This window comes from Thunnus thynnus, chromosome 18 (genome assembly GCF_963924715.1).
Source record: "Thunnus thynnus chromosome 18, fThuThy2.1, whole genome shotgun sequence".
NCBI classification, from domain to species: Eukaryota; Metazoa; Chordata; class Actinopteri; order Scombriformes; family Scombridae; genus Thunnus; species Thunnus thynnus.
This window is the reverse complement of record NC_089534.1, coordinates 1,455,433-1,473,941: the sequence shown is the minus strand read 5'-3', so window position 1 is coordinate 1,473,941 and position 18,509 is coordinate 1,455,433. Positions and strand designations below refer to the sequence as shown.

At 38.5% G+C, this 18,509-nt stretch overlaps 1 protein-coding gene across 3 annotated transcripts in view; it reads right to left on the bottom strand.

The window, feature by feature from the left end:
* Positions 1–8,586: 8,586 nt before the first annotated feature.
* Positions 8,587–18,509, bottom strand: part of LOC137169671 (NACHT, LRR and PYD domains-containing protein 3-like) — a 243,019-nt gene continuing 233,096 nt past the window's right edge. For all 3 annotated transcript variants that reach the window (XM_067572970.1, XM_067572974.1, XM_067572976.1), the window contains 7 exons: positions 15,484–17,245; positions 15,218–15,391; positions 13,461–13,634; positions 13,106–13,279; positions 12,826–12,999; positions 10,420–10,466; positions 8,587–10,184 (listed from right to left, as the gene is read on the bottom strand). In XM_067572970.1, the coding sequence (XP_067429071.1) occupies positions 9,628–10,184; positions 10,420–10,466; positions 12,826–12,999; positions 13,106–13,279; positions 13,461–13,634; positions 15,218–15,391; positions 15,484–17,245 (3,062 nt within the window). In that variant the 3' untranslated portion in view covers positions 8,587–9,627. The remainder of the gene's footprint in view (positions 10,185–10,419; positions 10,467–12,825; positions 13,000–13,105; positions 13,280–13,460; positions 13,635–15,217; positions 15,392–15,483; positions 17,246–18,509) is intronic.

The window sequence follows — 18,509 nt, the reverse complement described above, 5'->3', positions numbered from 1 at the left end:
AAATAAAAATTTAAAAACAAAACAAAAGAAAGTTTTAATGCTGAACTCCTGAACTCCAGTCTCCCTGAGTTCTCCCTTCATATATCATCTTTCTGGATCATATTTAGTACAATCTATGACTGCATGTGTAATATTCTCCTCAGCTCTGCTCACATAAACCGGTTGGATGTTTTCCTGTTATACTGAGGATGCTGCTCTTGTCTTATTCTGCTGCAAATTACATCTTCTTCCCTTGATACGGAAGAACATTAGGACCAATGGTGAAAAATTTGTGAGATAAATGTTTCACATGTGGTCCTAATCCTCCTCCATACCTCTCCCTACTGATATTTCTTTCTGTTGAACTGACTTTGTTGTTTAAGCTGTAGGCTATAGAAACCTTCCCTTTATTTCACTGTGCCACTTCCCTTGCCCCTCTTCTATTGCTTTACTCCAAACTATTACCTTATTACCTCTGATTTGCTTAATGGGACTTGTAAATCTATGGTGTCTCTATGTAAAGCTTGTTCTGTCTGAGTCTGGAATGTACTTGTGCTACAACCTCTGCAGCTGTCAAACCGGTCCCTCCAGGGTTAAACCAGCCCAGACAGGACCAACAAAACGGTTTTCTGTCATCATTTTCTAAATGAAACAAAACTACTCAACCACTTTAGTAACTGCAATTAAAGGAGCACTTCATTGATTTTTATCAACACCAGAAACAGGTTTATTGCTAAGTAGGTTTACGCATACAAGGAATTTGCCTTGGTGTTGTGGTGCATAACAGTCAAAAAAATAGGAGGTAAAGAGAGAAATACCACTACCATGAAAGTAAATGATATAACTATATAAATAATCATAAATGTAGTAAAAAAAAATATATACTCTAAGTGAGAGGAACTATGGATTTGTAGGTGATATTGACTGGAAATCTGTTCACAGTGAGTTCACAGTATAAAATAAAACAGTATAAACAGTACATGTTATGTGCAAATGATTTAATATGAATTTTTTAAACATCAAGATTTCTAACGGCAGTCTTTGGAAGAAATGATTCCAACTGAGCTGGAACCTTAGTCACTTTGAAACTCAACTGCTTGGACATCCCTTATCCCACAGATAATACATACAAAAGTTACAATACTTTTGGAGCTATTTAAGTCTACAGTGATGGCTTTGACAGCAGTTTTCAGATGTCATCAGTGGGTCATGTGATCAGGCAGAGCAGAGATTCTTTTTAGAGCAGAAAAAAATTCCACACAAGTCACTACAGTTTTAACTCCTCAAGGATATGTTAAACCTCAAAATGTTGCTGCAAGCCTCCTGTCTCACACAATGTAAATACATTTCCCATAGGACTTATAGTTTTTGAGCTTAATTGATAGGGAGAGCGCTGTCAAGATCTCACTCAGCAGGCTGTGTGTCTCCTCACTCTCCCAACTCTTAAACTTGCAGATTCTGTCTTTCTTCAAACACTTTGTACATGTATCATATTCTCAAACTCAGCTGGTCTTGCTGCCACTAATGATGTACAAATCTCAATATCTCAACAAAATGGGAACTTTTACCTCAAAAGGCAGCAGTAGTCAGCTGCCTCAGTGGTTTAAGTTGTAATCATGATCAGCAATAATAAATTACAAGGTTGTGGGTTTGATCAACACTTCACCAAACATTGTTAGCTTATTTGTCATCTTGTCTACTCCAGCTCCCTTTCACATTACAAAAATGTCAGTTGTGCAAGTCTTACTTACTGAGCAATTTAAATTCAACATCTGAAAGCCTGATCATGCTGATGTTTTTCTCTGAGTCATGATAGTTCAGGCTTAACTCTGCTGTCTATCAAACAGCAGCTCATTAGTTTGATCCCACCTGTGGGCAACTTTAATCTTGGTAGAATCAAAACAATTCAGATTCCAGCATTTTTTCAGTAATCCAACACGATTGCTTTTAATTAACTAGTTAGAGACTGACTCTGAAGTTATGAGGATGTGATGTCATCCTCAGATCAAATGCACACAGAGGAACAGAGTGAAGGGCCCTGCCCGGGATCTGGGGCTCTTTAGATAATTGGACGGTCAGTTAGGACCATCTAGTGGACAGATAGCAGAACTACACCAACTGATGTGTGATTTGTCTGACACTGACTGGTTAGACTGGTTTTCACGTCAGTCTGATGTTGTTTTAAACTCTGACTCTGAAGTTATGAGGATGTGACGGCATCCTCAGCTCAAGCCCACACAGACACCAGGACTGACGAGGGAGAACGAGCAGCTTCTTCTCTCCTGATGTTTCCTCGACACATGAAGGTGGAAAGTGTCTCTAAGCTGACGTGAAGTGAGTTCAGCAGGTGAGAATCCTACCAGAGAAATCTGTAAATGTCTAATAAACACGATCAATTTGATCACATTGTGTTGTATCACTGTTTGACTGTACAGCTGAAATGTTTTTGATAGTGAATGACTGGGGCTCTGTGGATGATTTTTCATGTATTACTGTTAGTTTTCAGGTTGAATCAACCGCAGTTTGACTGTAATCTCAGCTGAGATCATTACAACACAATTCAGGGAGTATCAGAACTGTCAGATTAGTTGGATCACCTTGACTCGTTCATTGTTAAGACCCACATGTGTAAAAGGCAGCCATCTTACCAACACTCAGACAGACACTGTAGCAGATGTGTTATATTACTCAATAGTTCTGCATGGCAAATTAACGCCAGTGTGCAGGCAGAAAATACTATCAACAAAAAAATTGACTTGATTAACTAAAAGTAAAAAGATCTGGAGTGGTTCTGTATAACTCACCTCAACATGATTAGCATGGTTTACTTATTTACTTAGTGACTTTACAGCAAGCTAACATAATATTATAGTGGTATCGGAAATCAAGCCACATTAAAGCATATAAAGTATGTTTTAATGTAGTCTACTTTCCGATACCACTATAATATGAAGGTGAAAAGAGAGTTACAGTAGTCCAAACGTAATGATATAAAAGCATGTATTAACATCTCCATTTCATTTCTTGATACCACAGATTGGAGTTTGGCTATGTTTCTCAGGTGAAAGAAACATGATTTAGTTAGCATCTTAACATGTTCAAAACTCAGGGATTAGTCGAAAATTACACCAAGATTGCACAGGTAAGACCGGGAAGATGAAGATAAGGCACCAAGGTTCTGCCTGATTGCTGACTGAAGGTTGTCAGGGCCAAAGATCAGGACTTCAGTTTTGTCTGCATTTAACTGCAGAAAATTGTTTGCCATCCAATTCCTAATTGCGTTTACACAGTTGTTAAGTACAGAGAATTTGTGAAGCTCATTAGGTTTGAATGAAAAGTACAACTGGATGTCATCAGCGTACATATGGAAGGAGATGTTCTTGAAACTGCTGATGATCTGTCCCTGTGGCAGCATGTATATGGAGAATAGAATGGGTCCCAAGACTGATCCCTGGGGGACACCACATGACAAAGCTGCGGTGTCCAACTCAAATTCACCTACAGAGACTGACAAAGATCTATCTGTGAGATATGAGGAGAACCACTCCAATGCAGTCCCAGAAATGCCCACCAGGTGATTTAGCCTGTGGATTAGAATGTGATGGTCCACAGTATCAAACGCTGCGCTAAGGTCCAATAGTACTAGAAAAGAACAGTCTCTGGCATCTGCAGCCATTAAAATGTCATTTGAGACCTTAAGGAGAGCTGTTTCAGTGGAGTTCAGTGAAGGAAAGTCCTCTTTACACAATATTGTCTCCTAAAAGATAAGTATACTGTATATAATCAATGTATCAGTAAATTTTAAGCATCATTAAACTGTTTTATGGTTGTGTTTAGACACTGGCAGCATTTTGTTAAGGTTAGGGGAATATCATGGTCTTGGTTTAATACAGAAAAGTCTACAGTGACTTGAAGCATGAGACACAATGTATTTATTAACATTTAACTGAAACCACCATCTTTCACTAACCTTAACCAAAGTGCCTTTGTTGCCTAAACTTATGACAGTCAGGATGTGAACCTCGGTTTCTACTGTCCTGCGTTCTGTACATCCATAATCCATCCCAACCTCCTCCCTATGACTTCACTGCAGTACATAAATGTAATGCCTCAAACATTCAAAACAACATTGCTTGTGAACATAATCCAGGCAGCGATCATGATTGTCAATGCAATATTATTGGGAAAACAATTTAGTAGTATATAAATGTAATTTTTGGGAGACATTGTTACTTTATAGGACACACTCCCTAAAGTTGCATGAAGGACTTAAACATTTGATTGTAGGAAGTCTTCAAAACAATCTCATAGTAAAATTATATCAGCTTGTAATTTTCTGAAAGCCAATATGTTAGCAAACAACTGCTGACTGACTTTGTCTTCTGACTGAATACAAAACAAAAATAAAGACTGAGCAAATACATGGTCATTCAAAGAAATTAACAGACATTTTAATTTGTTGTCTGCGTTGTTTAAGTGGTAAATTAAGCAATTTCACCCAACACTAGATAGGTAGCCTTTCTTATAGCAAATATTAGATAAGTGTGGTTTATCCATCAGTGTCTATTGACTTTTACATGGAACATATTGTAATTTGATGTAATTTATTTTATGTGGTGTTGTAACCATCTTTGTTCTGTTTCTAAGTACTCCATGGACCTTTAATGTTGAATGACCTGTTTTCCCAGATATGCTTTTAGTAGTAAAGACTCATTATGAGTTATTTATGTCTCAGTGTTATGTGCTGTAGATTGGTTCAAGGTTATAATTCTTTCTTGTATTTAATGTGAGTGGTGTTATGTTTTAAGTTTCGGTGTTTTGGAAACTGGAGGTGATGGCTGAGGGCTGGCTGGCGTTGCAGGTGAGGTGGCAAATAGGCCAGAAGATCCACCAAGGCTGATCACCAGAAAAACAGCAACACTGGAGACTGCAGGCAAGGCACACTAGAAAACAACTGCAATGGGATAATCTAGCACAGGACTGGTGTCTTGATCAGGCTTTTATGGCAGGAGTGATTACTGATAAGCACCAGGTGTGCCTCATAGTGAAGGCCCTGCTCAGCCAGCCACACCCTCGGCTGCCCACACACTGCCAGTGAGAAAAACAGAAAGAGGGAGGGGGAAAAAGAAAACACAAAACAACCCCAAACACAAAACCAAACACCAAAACAAACGTCACCATGACAAGTGGGATCGGGCTACTTATGAGTTTGGATTCACTGTGAGGACGACAAGTGTACTGATGTGTGTTGGTGATTTTTTAAAAAGTTTTAGTACATAATTTTTATTAAAACATTTTTTATTTGTAACCATCCACTTGAAGCCAGGAATATATTTTATTGCAACAACATATCCATAGATGGAAATTTAAATAAAGGCTGTTTGTCATTCCTCTCTTTGAACACAATTTAAATTATAATGAAATCACTCAAACATAGTCACAAATGTTATGAAATAAGTCTTATTATTCATTTATAACTTTGGGGTAACAGGATTTTTGAAAATCATGAAAAATGCTACTTTGAATCACTTTGATTGGTTACTATATGAGTTTTAGTTATTAGTACAGAAAAATTCATGTTGATAAAATATTTTCAAATAAGGAACACATTGTACTGTTTTCAACTGTACTTTATCTCTAAGTCAGTCCCATTAGATTCAAATAGTCTTGGGGTGGCTCTGACCATGGCAGCATCATGAAGGTCAAGATCAACAATGTGAACAGCATTACAAAGTGCTTTACAAAGGAAAAACAAAAATAAAAACAATTCAGCACCACAATTAAATGTATGGAGCATAAAAAAGAATAAACTAAAATACCCAAATATAATGAATAAGATAAAAAAAGAGTGAAAATATACAAATAAAACACAGTGGAAGTGGAAACAAGACTTTTAGTTAAACTCAAATAAAAGCCTTTTATAAAAAGTTAGACATATTTCATTTACTCTGATCATACAGATGTACAAAAACAAAATACCTGGGCATTGGAGGGCAGTAAAACTTGGGAAAAAGGGCTCAAAACCTGCACAATGTCTATTTGATTTAGGCTTGAACATCATAGTTAATAAATAAACCAACACCAGAAGTATAAGTATACTAATCAAAACATTTCAGAACTCATGATCAAGTTGTGGTCTTGTGACGTTTTCCTTTGAATTTTTCCAGTGAGTCTTATCAGAACAACTAACAAACTCAACAAACCATTCAATTTTCCCTCGGTAACTCACTTTTTTTGACAGCCTTTAAATTTAAAATCAAGTCAGTTTTTATTCATAGAGCCCAAGATCACAAATTTGCCTCAAAGGGCTTTACAATCTGGACAACATAAGACAGCCTCCATTCTTAGACCCTTGATTTGGATAAGGAAAAACTCCACAAAAAACCCTCTAACTCAATGGTTCACAATAGATATAAATAATTCTCAAATTATTGTCCTAACACTTGGATATAAGTTCTTCTATTGAATAGATTGAAATGTTATTTTGATACAGTCAGCATCAAGAAACATTTTTACATACAGTCAAACAGTCATATGTCACAATGTGGTCAAAGTGGTCATGTTCATCAGACATTTACATATTTCTCTGGTAGGATTCTCACCTGCTGAACTCACTTAAGGTCAACTTACAGACACTTTCCACCCCCTTGTGTACAGTTACCAGCCAGGTTTTTCCTCTTTAGGAAGGTGGCTTTGTGGGCAACCTGTGTGTGTGATGTAGTATAGTGGGCTTGTTGTGGGAAGTAGGTCTTTCCTGTGTGTGGGAATAGTACCAATGCTTATCTGCAGTGCATCCCGTTAAAGGTGGTTAAGGCATTGTAGTCAGCTATAAAGTGTCTAGATAAGCTCAAGGCACAGCTTGAACTTTACTGAGAAGCTGTACATTGATAAAGTCTCTGTTCCTGAAATGTGACAACAGCTCTTCTGCTATTCTTCATTGCAGAGTTTTACTGGACTAATACAAAGATAGTTACCAGCTATGAACCAAGCTAAAGTGAAGGAAATTAGCTCAGAACCGGAGGTCTCCTAATTTTGGTTCAGAGACGCGGATCTAGAACAAGAAGAAACACTGGTATAGAAGAAGCTGCTAATTCTCCCTCATCAGTCCTGGTGTCTGTGTGCATTTGATCTGAGGACGCTGTCACATCCTCATAACTTCAGAGGCCGTGTGTAAAAAACATCAGTGTGACGTGAAAAACAGTCAACCAGTCAGTGAAAAAGAAATCACACATAAGATGATCTACTTCTACAATCTGTCCACTAGATGGTGCTAATTGGCCATCTAATGAACTAAAGATCAGCTCAATACATACAGATGTAATGGAGGAGCAGAAGTTTGGATCACATGCACACAGGACCATATCTTGGACATGTTAGTTTGCTATGAGGCAGAGTGCAGCCTGAGATCCCCTCACTCTGTTCCTCAGTCCTGGTTCCTAACCAAGAGGCAACTTAATGTCTTTGTTTTAAAAAGTTTTATACAGATAAAGTTTGTTATTAATACTTCTAATAGTGCTACTACTACGTATACTGCTACTACTCCTTCTGATGAGTAAAATAACAACTGCTGAGACTGAGAACTACTGAGAGATCATGGCCTGGTTGGAGCTAGTTAATGTTAGCTGCTGTGTTTGCATATGTGCAGACACTGTGTGTGAGGACAGTGTGTTTGATAATATTGTTTGTGAGGACTTTTTGTTAATGACAACGGTGTTTGTGAGAACTTTGTGTTTGAGAGGACATTGAGTGAGGACAGTGGTCGTGAGGAAAACTCATCTTCAAAGGCAAACAAAGAAACTTGGGAAACAGACTGAGTCAAGACTAAAATGTCCAGTTGACAGTGAATAAAAACTTTTATGCATGTTTGTGTGTGATGTGTACTACACATTGCAGCCTGTGTGGGAAAGAGGTGGAAAATGAGGCTGTTTATAACAATAAATAGTAAATATTGTATATCTTGAAGACTTTATACATAGATTTTTTTATATTTACACTGCAATGTGCTTTATTTTGTCATTTTCAAAACACACTAAAAAAATCATTTTTTTTCTCCTTGACTTTTCCATAATGTTTGCTAACAGTCCCAACAGATTCCTCTACAGAAACAATTTGACTCCAACTATAAAACAGTTGAACTCATTCTCCTGTAGTTTCCTCCTTTCGAATTCTCTGAGTCTCATAAAAATCTCCATTCCCATGAATTCCTCTTTAGAATGACAAACTGAAACCACATGAAATTTAAAGTCATTCTGCTGTACAGATGTTATGGTAAAAGAAAGGAAAAATGTCAAAATGCATTGTAATTCTCTCATTTTTGGGCCTCTCATATAAACTTTGCCTTCAGAGGTTTTGCAATATATACTTTAGTCATCATGATTATACTGTCATTTAGCTACAGTATTTCAGTTTATTCTATACACACATCTGACTTACCGAATGGTGAGAAAGAATTAGCTTTGTAACACAAATAACAATGTCCACATCAGATCTACACACAAAAAATTGAAAAACTGGAGAGCTGAGTCAAATCCAATGTTCAGAAGTGTGCTGCTACCATAATTCTAGTTAAAAGAAGTGATGGACAAAGTAACAAAACAAACACAGTCCTCACAGAGAAGCCATGATATATTTTATTTATCAAGTAGTAGTATTATACACAGCTCTCACACAACAATTATAGTAAAAATCTTTTATCATGTGATTTGTAGTAAAAACAAGAAGGGTACATTGAATACATAATGATGCCCCTCTGAACAGTAAAGTATGAAAACACAGTTATTTACCAATTTATTTTTACTTCTTTGTGCTAGACTGATTTCTGGTTAAAAGTTTAATGAAGCATTTTCGTCAGATGTGATGAGGGTGGGTCATGTTTGACCCTGAGGTTAAGGGGATTGTACAGAACATAAAGACATCAGGATGATTCAGAAAAGTCACAAATGTCTTATGTGTTGAACTGATGACATGTTTCAGAAGTAAAATAACTCATTCATTCTGTTTGGGGTCATTGGCTATAAAACCTGCTTAAATACAATCATCTGCTCTGTATCTGTGATCGCTGCTTACAGGACTTTTTTCACATAAGTACACCTCTAAAATCCACAATAATTCTGCCAGGATTTCTGTTATTGGATTTTTATAACAGTTTGTTCATAAGAGCAGGGTTAGACCTCTCTAACACAGTTTTAACATATTGTATTTTTCAAACTGAAATAAATTTACATTTGTAAAAACACGTAGGGTGAAACAAATATATTTGTGGGAAACATGCTCTCTGACTCTGTTTTTGGTCTCTAAACTTTTATTGAACTAAATGACTAAATGATCTACACTACAGCCACTAACAGCTACTAGATGCTGCTCCAAGAAAACTTTACTGAAGTGAATATAAGCGTCAACACATAAATTTACACAACACATTTACACATGAATTCAGCCCAGAGGAGATAATTTCACTACTGCTAATAGAAACAATATTCTGACATTAAAGCACAGTCAGTGATCCAAATGAAACCAGAGTGAAACCTCGTCCACCTTTAACATTTAAACACAGGAAGCTGCTGTCACTCCCAGATTCTATTGTTCACTGGTGAACAGAGTGAACAGTGATTTCAGCAGCTGTCTTCAGTCAGCATTGTGACTGTTTGTCTACACAGGAGGAGACTCTCCCTCAGACAGGGGACACAGGGACATTGAGGAATAAAACGAGAACCCGAACCCAGGATACAGAGGTTCAGTGAATGTGGTGTTAAAGGTGTGGAGGTGGATCAGTGTGTCAGAGGAGACTCTGTAGAAGGACAGAGTGCCAGCAGGACAGTCCACATACACTGCTACTCTGTTAGACACAGAGGAGGAGGAGGAGCAGATGTTTGTTCTTCTGCTTTTGTGCCAGACATTGTAACCATTATTGAAGCAGCTCAGATTCCAGGACTGATCATTTCTTCCAAACATGCAGTTAGTATTGCGTGTTGTCCTGCTGATTCCTCTGTAAGTCACTGATATATCGACATCTCCTCTCCACTCCACCTCCCAGTAACAGCGACCAGTCAGACCTTCTCTACACAGCAAATGACCCCAGAAGTCAAATCTGTCTGGATGATCAGGATATGACTGATCCTCCTCCACACATGTCACCTTCCTGTTGTTGTCAGACAGTTTGAGTTTTCTGTTTACTGTGTTTGTGTCCAGTGTGAGTTCACAGAAATCTGATGAAGAGAAGAAGAAACAACACAGCAGCAGTTTATCATCTGACACACCTGATGGATTTATTCTCTGTTTAAGTTCTGATCTGTTGTTCATTTCTATAAAGTTTAATGATGACACATTTTGTCAGTAATGTTTTAATAAATAAATAACACAAAGACCAACTTTTTTTAAAAAAAAAGAGAAACTGACTGGGTGCTGTTTAGTTGTCATGAATCAAATTAAATGCACACTTACACTTCTTCAGACCAGGTTTTAACCTTTGCTCTCCACCATGGTCCACGCTGGAGGAAGAAACACAGTCAGAATGATTTTCTATCCAACATAAGTCCTAACTGCTGTTCAACATGAAGCAGTGTTCCTCGGTTTGTCAGAGTGACACAGAACAGGCTGCAGCTAATCTGTCTGAACTGTCTGCCAGATTCTTTCACTGAAGTCTGAGAGGAAAAGACGTGAAGAAGAAGATGTGATGTACAATATGAGAGCACAGTTACCTCAGTGAAAAGTGATCAGTTTTCATACTGATGTCCTCCAACATGAAAAATCAGGCTATTAAAGACTGACCTCTGCAGTTCTTTACACTCTTAGCCCATGTCTAGACAGAACGCATAGCATTAGCAGGACGTTTAGCAGATCAGCAGCAGTGACTACAAAGGAGGCGTTTAGGTACATGGTTGAGCGTAGCTCACCCGCATTTTGGAAGTGCACAGAGCCTAATACACAATGACTATAGTCACGTGCATAAAACAGAGCAAATACCATGGGCAGTTCAAAGTCAGTTTGTGTCATATGTTCCAAAATCATGGCCATTGTGAAGAGCCACTACAGACAAAGCACAAGTCTTGTGCGCAAAAATAGCATGAGCGGCATGTTTAGCAGATCAGCAGCAGCGAGTCACTACACAGGAGGAGTTCAGGTACATTGTTACGCGCAAGTCACCAACATTTTGGAAGCGCAGCCCAATACACAATGACTGTGATTATGTGCATAGAACGAAGGAAATACTTTCCATGGGTAGTTCAAAACCAGTTTGTCTCATATTCTCCAAGACCATGGCAACTGTGAAGTGCCACTACAGACAAAGCGCAAATCTTTTGAGCAAACATACCCACTCAAATCCAAACTGAAGGCACAGAAAATACAATTGATCTAAGAGCCCAATATTATCAATCCACTTTATTTTAAGATGCATATTATTTTAATTTTAGATGCAGCCCTTATTTTAGGCTACTTGAAATGAGAAAAGAACAATTATTTACTAATCAAGTAGGGTTCTTATTCTTGAAACATCTGTGTATAATAGAGTGTTAGTTTCTTTAATGTTCATTCACACCTAACATCAACTGTATGAATTTCTCTTTGTGTTGAAGTACTGGCTGGAGGCCAAGCAATTGGCCCATTCCGAACAGGCATGTTTTGAGTGGGCACTGCACTAGTAACATTGAATGAGCAACTTCACATTCTACAATCACAGGCCATATGAATGCCTTTTGTTAACAGAGATAGTGGTGTTTGTATTGGAGTTGAATGCGCCAAGTCCTCCCACAAAACAATGCCCTTCTGTAGTATTCCCCTATCTGACAAAAAAACTTTATCGGAATTGAAGGAGAAATAATTAAAACTGATGGACTTAACACTGACCTATCGTATTGTTGAGTTATCAAGGAAAACTTTGTGCTTTTGTGTTGATGTGGCAATGGTTAAAGATATCATTAAAAGAAAACCTTAACACAGTGTTAGTGAGGTAAATACTTCCAGGCAGCGGGTCCTCCAGTCAGCCAATCACAAAGCCTCAAATTCTGGATTTCAAATTCAATTCATCCCTGGGGCGTTCTAAAATCTACATTTTTTTTAAATTGAAAACAGTTACATAAAATTACACAAATAACTTAACAGCTCAGATAACTACACAATGCAAAGACAATGAATCCGAAACCATGCAACTACGTGGTTTCAGCGATAGTAGCAACCATAGCAACAATTGGAAGCCTGCAAGAATCTTCATAATCACAAACAAACTAAATGTCATATACATTCACTGAACAAAGATAATGAAAATAAAGTGCACATTTCTGTCTAGAAATGTTTTTACAATGCATTTTACTGCCAAAACTATTTTAAAATATTGTATCTTCCACTGAGAACAAAAGAAATGGCATACATTTTTTTGTTTTCACAGACAGAAATTTGATAGTCACGTAATGTGGACCCAGGCCAATAAAAAGGAACAGGCATTCAAGGAAATGCATTCATCTCACAATTTTAGAGCCTTTATTGTGTAACTAATACGTTTTGAACTGTGGACCAACGTAGCTATTACACATTTTGATGTGAGATTGGGTTGTAATATTTGAAAGACACTATAAGAGGCAACAATGAGAAGATAAAAAGTTCTAAATAAAGTTTGTGATACAAGTTCACTGCTTTATAATAAACAGTAAATACATCAAGAATAAAATAGATGGACTCTCCTCTGATGAGTGAAGAGCCCCCAGAAAATCATAAAAGTTAAACAAAATAATCTTGACTAAGGTAGCATTTAGTAGAACCCACATCACATGGTGTTCAAACTATTATGTTCAAGAATGAACTTTTATGTTCAAGTTGTTTTCATGGTTCCCATGTCACAAGGTGTGTCCATACCTGAGAGTGTCCAGTCTCCATTTAGGATCCTCCAGTCCAGCAGATAGCAGCTTCTCACCTAAGTCTCCTGGATTATTGTAGCTCAGATCCAGCACTCTCAGATGGGAGGGGTTGGAGCTCAGAGCTGAGGCCAGAGAAACACAGCCTTTCTCTGTGATCAGACATCCTGACAGACTAGAATTCAGAAAATAAAGTTAAGTCAGTCTTTTAGAAAATCCAACAAATTTTGACCATCTTCACTAAAGCAGAATGAACTGTTTTTCAACATCAGAATCCTGACCTGAGAGTTTCCAGTGTACAGTCTGTACTCTCCAGTCCAGCACACAGCACCTTCACTCCTGAATCCTGCAAGTCATTGTTACTCAGGTCTAGCTCTCTCAGACTAGAGGACTTGGACCTGAGAACTAAGGACAGAACTGCACAGCTTCTCTCTGAGAGGTTGCAGACACTCAGCCTAGAGAAGAAAGGTACACTTCTACATTTAAAATGTAATGTGATTATAAGCTTTTTTTGTGACACACTCTTTTAATAAGAGTGTTTAAGAACTGGCAATATCATTTTTAATAAAACCGTATTACTCAAAGAAAACAGCTCCTCAAAACCAGTGTCACACTTTAAAATCAACTAAATCCTACCTGAGAGTTTCCAGTGTACAGTGTGGACTCTCCAGTCCAGCAGACAACAGCTGCACTCTTGAATCCTGAAGGTTGTTGTTACTCAGATCCAGCTCTCTCAGAATAGATGACTGGGAGCTGAGAACTGAGGACAGAGCTTCACAGCTTGTCTCTGAAAGGTTACAGCCAGTAAACCTGAAGAAGAACTTTAGTTTAATATTAAACATATTACATATTAAAAAGAACATTATAAATTAATTCAGTCATTCTCCTGTATCTCTCTCTGGAATCCATACAGGAACTCACAGCCAGCTATATCATTGGAAATCATGAATACTTGACCCCTTTTTCGAATTCTAATGTATTCTAACTTTATGAGACAACATCTATGTACAGGTCAGGCACCATATGCCATTAGTTGGCCCTACTTGCAGGGTAAAATGTTTTTTTTCTTTGTGTGCCTATGTTAATGTAAAGCACTTTGAAACCTGTGTTTGAAAAAGTGCTATTTAAATAAATTTTGACTTACTTACTACTAAACCAACCAACAGATACAGTATCTACCCAAGAAAGCAAAACATCAGGGTTCATGGACTGACCATCACTCAGTGTAACATGAATAGCGACGTAGAGCTGGTAGTCGGAGCTAACAAGCCATAAAGCAGCTGCTGTCAGACACTCTGTGTCTGTGCTGGAAACACAGAGAGTCTGCTGGAACTTTGACAGTCACTAGAAGCAAATTCATGGCTCTATGTAAAGATTTTTACATACAATTTGTGTACTGTTGAAAAATATCACCTGTATTAATGTTGTATGCCAAAGGAAGCCTTTGCGATTATTTGTATAGCATAAAAATTATTTTGTGTGTAGTTATTCTTATAGTGTGATGTAGATGTCAGCTGAACTAGCCTTACATGCAATGCACAAGAAAATTCATCCTACAGTACTAAAATGTGAAGAAACAGACTTCTATATAAAGTATATACCCAACTTTACACTGATATTCTGCTATTAAATTTAAGCCCAGCAAACCCTTAATAATTCATATTTGGCATCAGTACACATGTGATTGGCTGCGCTAGTGAAGTGCTAAATTGCTAACAGCAATACACAAGCTCATCAAAAAGCAGCTGATCCAGGGCACATTGATACTTAAAATTACTGTTTCAGCTAGTTTTGGAGGATTCACTGTGTTAGTGATAAAATAAAAAACAACTGATATATAACTTTTTCTCTCATGTATGCACATTAGATAAAAGGTGCTTTCAGACAGTAAGTGGTTACCAAAGCATACTTCCCAATGTTTCATATTTTCTTTGTGTGCAGAATGGATAATGAAACCTTGAAACTAAGTAATTAATACTATTAATACTAATTTATATGTTTTGTTTTTGCTTGTAAAGAGGTATATACCAAGGAACTCAGATACCAGTAAAATTAGTCCTTATATTGTTTCCCTTGCTGTAGTTACTGTGGTTGCCATGGTCACAAGGCGAGCCACAGTGGCAAACTGAAAAAGTTGATGACAACAGTCTCTTATAGCTGTGTGCATTCATTAGAGTGGCAGCTGTCCTTTCTTTGCTGCTGCTTCAGCTGAGTCATTGTGTTTACACTAAAAATAATGGAGCGGCATCGACATCTGCTCTCTCAGGAAAGCACGTGAGGAGGTCTTAATTTATCCAGGAGTCCATTTGAGGTCAGCAAGGACCTTTGCTACTGTACTGGCTATATAACTGACTTATACACTTTTTTTTTTTTATAAACTTTTGAATCCTAACCTGAGAGTTTCCAGTGTACAGTGTGGACTCTCCAGTCCAGCAGACAACAGCTTCACTCTTGAATCCTGCAGGTTGTTGTTACTAATATCCAGCTCTTTCAGACTGGAGGACTCGGAGCTGAGAACTGAGGACAGAGCTTCACAGCTTCCCTTTGAGAGGTTACAGCCACTAAGCCTGGAGAAGAATTAATGAACATAATAAAGATGTTTTAAACTTTTGTTGATATTGTTTATAATTAAATAGTGACTAACTACTAATCCACCTACAGAGCTTTCTTTGAAGCTTTGACCACTGGCAACAGCTCCAGAAGAGTATTATCTGAAGTGGAGTATTTCTTCAAGTCAAACAGATCCAGATCTTTTTCTGATGACAGTAAGATGGAGACCAGAGCTGACCAATGAGCAGGAGACAGTTTCATTCTGCGGAGACTTTTAGACCTCAGGTAGTATTGGATCTCCTCCACAAGAGACCGACCATTCAGTTCAGACAGACAGTGTAACAGACTGATGGTTCTCTCTGCAGACAGATTCTCATTGAGAATCTTCCTCATCATGTATTCAACTATTTCCTGATTGGACTGTGAGCTACTTCCTGTCAGCAGACCTCGTATGAGAGTCTGATTGGTCTGCAGTGAAAGACCCAGGAGGAAGCGCAGGAACAAGTCCAGGTGTCCATTGGGACTCTGTAAAGCCTTGTCCACAGCACTCTGGTAGAGATTAGTTACTTTAGATGACTGGGACATTGTCTGTTCTTCTGATAGCAGATTGACTCCAGAGTTGATGAATGTGAGATGGACATGAAGAGCAGACAGAAACTCCTGAACACTCAGATGGATAAAGCTGAACACCTTGTTCTGGAACAGCCCTTTCTCTTCTTTAAATATCTGTGAGTACACTATAGCTGCTCTGGCACTGATGCCACACTTAATCAGGTCTGATTCATAGAAAATTAGGTTGCCTTCCTGCAGCTGCTCAAAAGCCAGTTTTCCCAGAGACTCAATCATCTTCCTGCTCTCTGGACTCCAGTATGGATCTGTCTCAGCTCCTCCATCATACTTGACGGTCTTCAGTTTGGACTGAACCAGGAAGTGGATGTACATCTCAATCATGGTCTTGGGCAGCTCTCCTCCCTCTCGTCTTTTCAACACATCCTCCAGAACTGTAGCAGTGATCCAGCATAAGACTGGGATGTGGCACATGATGTGGAGGCTTTGTGATGTCTTGATGTGGGAAATGATTGTGCTAGCCTGCTTCTCATCTCTGAATCTCTTCCTGAAGTACTCGTCCTTCTTTGTGTTAGTGAAACCTCTGATCTCTGTCACCATATCAATGTACCAAGGAGGGATCTGATTGGCTGCTGCAGGTCGTGTAGTTATCCAGAGGCGAGCAGAGGGAAGCAGTTTCCCCCTGATAAGGTTTGTCAGCAGCACATCCACTGAAGTGGACTCTGTAACATCAGTCAAGATCTCATTGTTGTGGAAGTCCAGAGGAAGTCGACACTCATCAAGACCGTCAAAGATGAACAAAACCTGGAAGTCTTCAAATCTGCAGATTCCAGCTTCTTCGGTTTCAGTAAAAAAGTGATGAACAAGTTCCACCAAGCTGTGCTTTTTCTCTTTCAGCACATTCAGCTCTCTGAAAGTGAATGGAAATGTGAACTGTATGTCCTGGTTGGCTTTGTCTTCAGCCCAGTCCAGAGTGAACTTCTGTGTTAAGAATGTTTTCCCAATGCCAGCCACTCCCTTTGTCATCACTGTTCTGATTGGTTCATTTCTTCCAGGTGAGGCTTTAAGGATGTCTTCATGTCTGATTGTTGTTTCTGGTTTGTCTGGTTTCCGGAATGCAGTTTCAATCTGTCTGACCTCATGTTCATCACTGACCTCTGCAGTCCCTCCCTCTGTGATGTAGAGCTCTGTGTAGATCTGATTTAGAAGGGTTGGGTTTCCAGCTTTGGCAATCCCCTCAAACACACACTGGAACTTCTCCTTCAGGTTAGACTTGAGTTTGCGCTGGTACTCAACAAGAATCTCTGAATGAATACACAGCAAATGACATAAATGAGAAGATGTGACAGAAAATATGAATCATAAAAACATTTTCATATAAGTGTGGTATCTATTCAGCTCATCAGCATTTCATGTCCTCAGTTGGAGTTTCACAGTATTATGGAAAGGTAATTTAAAAATATTCAATAAGCATTGCACAGGTTTGTGTGGGTGAGAAACTTCTTTCTCAAGCTCTCTTTTTAAAATTCATTGCACAGCTTCTTCTGTCACTTTTCATGTGAGCAACTGAGTGCAACACTATAAATCCCCTCCAGGAGAGACTTTCTGAGAATGTGCACCTTTATCCCAATATTTAAAGGGGACCTATTATGCTAATTTTCACCTCTATATTTTTACTTTTGGACTCCACTAGAGTAGCTTTGCATGATTCACGGTTTTAAAAAACTCCTCATTTATCTTATACAGGCCGTCCCTGCAGCCCCTAAGTTCAGCCTCTGTCTGAAACCATTTTAGCTGCCATTTTAGCTCCTGCCTGTTTTAGGTCCCCCTCCTGATGAGCCCACTCTGTCCTGACTGGCCAGCTTTCTGGAGGCTTGCCGAGGGTCAGCACATATCAGAGTCATGTTAAGTTACTGCCAAATAATGTAGGGAGGAATAGCAAAAGCAGACACAGCCACAGTGATGATGATGTTTGATGAAGAACTGTAGACGACCAGCACACTGCCAACAGAACTACTTATTTTACTCTGCAGTGCTGTGTAAAAACTAACAGCATGCCAGCTGGACTTGAGTCATGGCTCAGCATGACTTCCCCCAAAACTATGGAAAAATGCCATAGTGTTAGTGGAGTGGAACAGTGTCGAGTGTAGTGCGTGAAGCAGATGACCATATAAAGAATTCTGTCATGAGCTGACCTCAGCTCAGGCTGAAAGGAGAAAAAAAACATTTAAAAGTGAGCATTCAGAGCAGCCTGAATTCAGTGTTCTTTATACTTTGGCCATGTTTAATATGAATATCCAATATTGTAACATTATATATATGACTGAAAATAAGGAAAAGCATAATAGGTCCCCCTTTAAACAGTTATCATGTCTCCCACTTGCTCTAAGACACAAAGCCTGGAAATGGAAAAGACTTGGGGGAACAGCTAACCAGGTTGGTTTCCAAAGGTAACATATGCCATTTCTACTTCTACCAGTAACCCATTGTTACTGGTTCTTCTTCTGCTTTTGTTTCTACTATTTTACCCTCATTTTGAGGATGAGATCCCGAACCTAAATGATACAT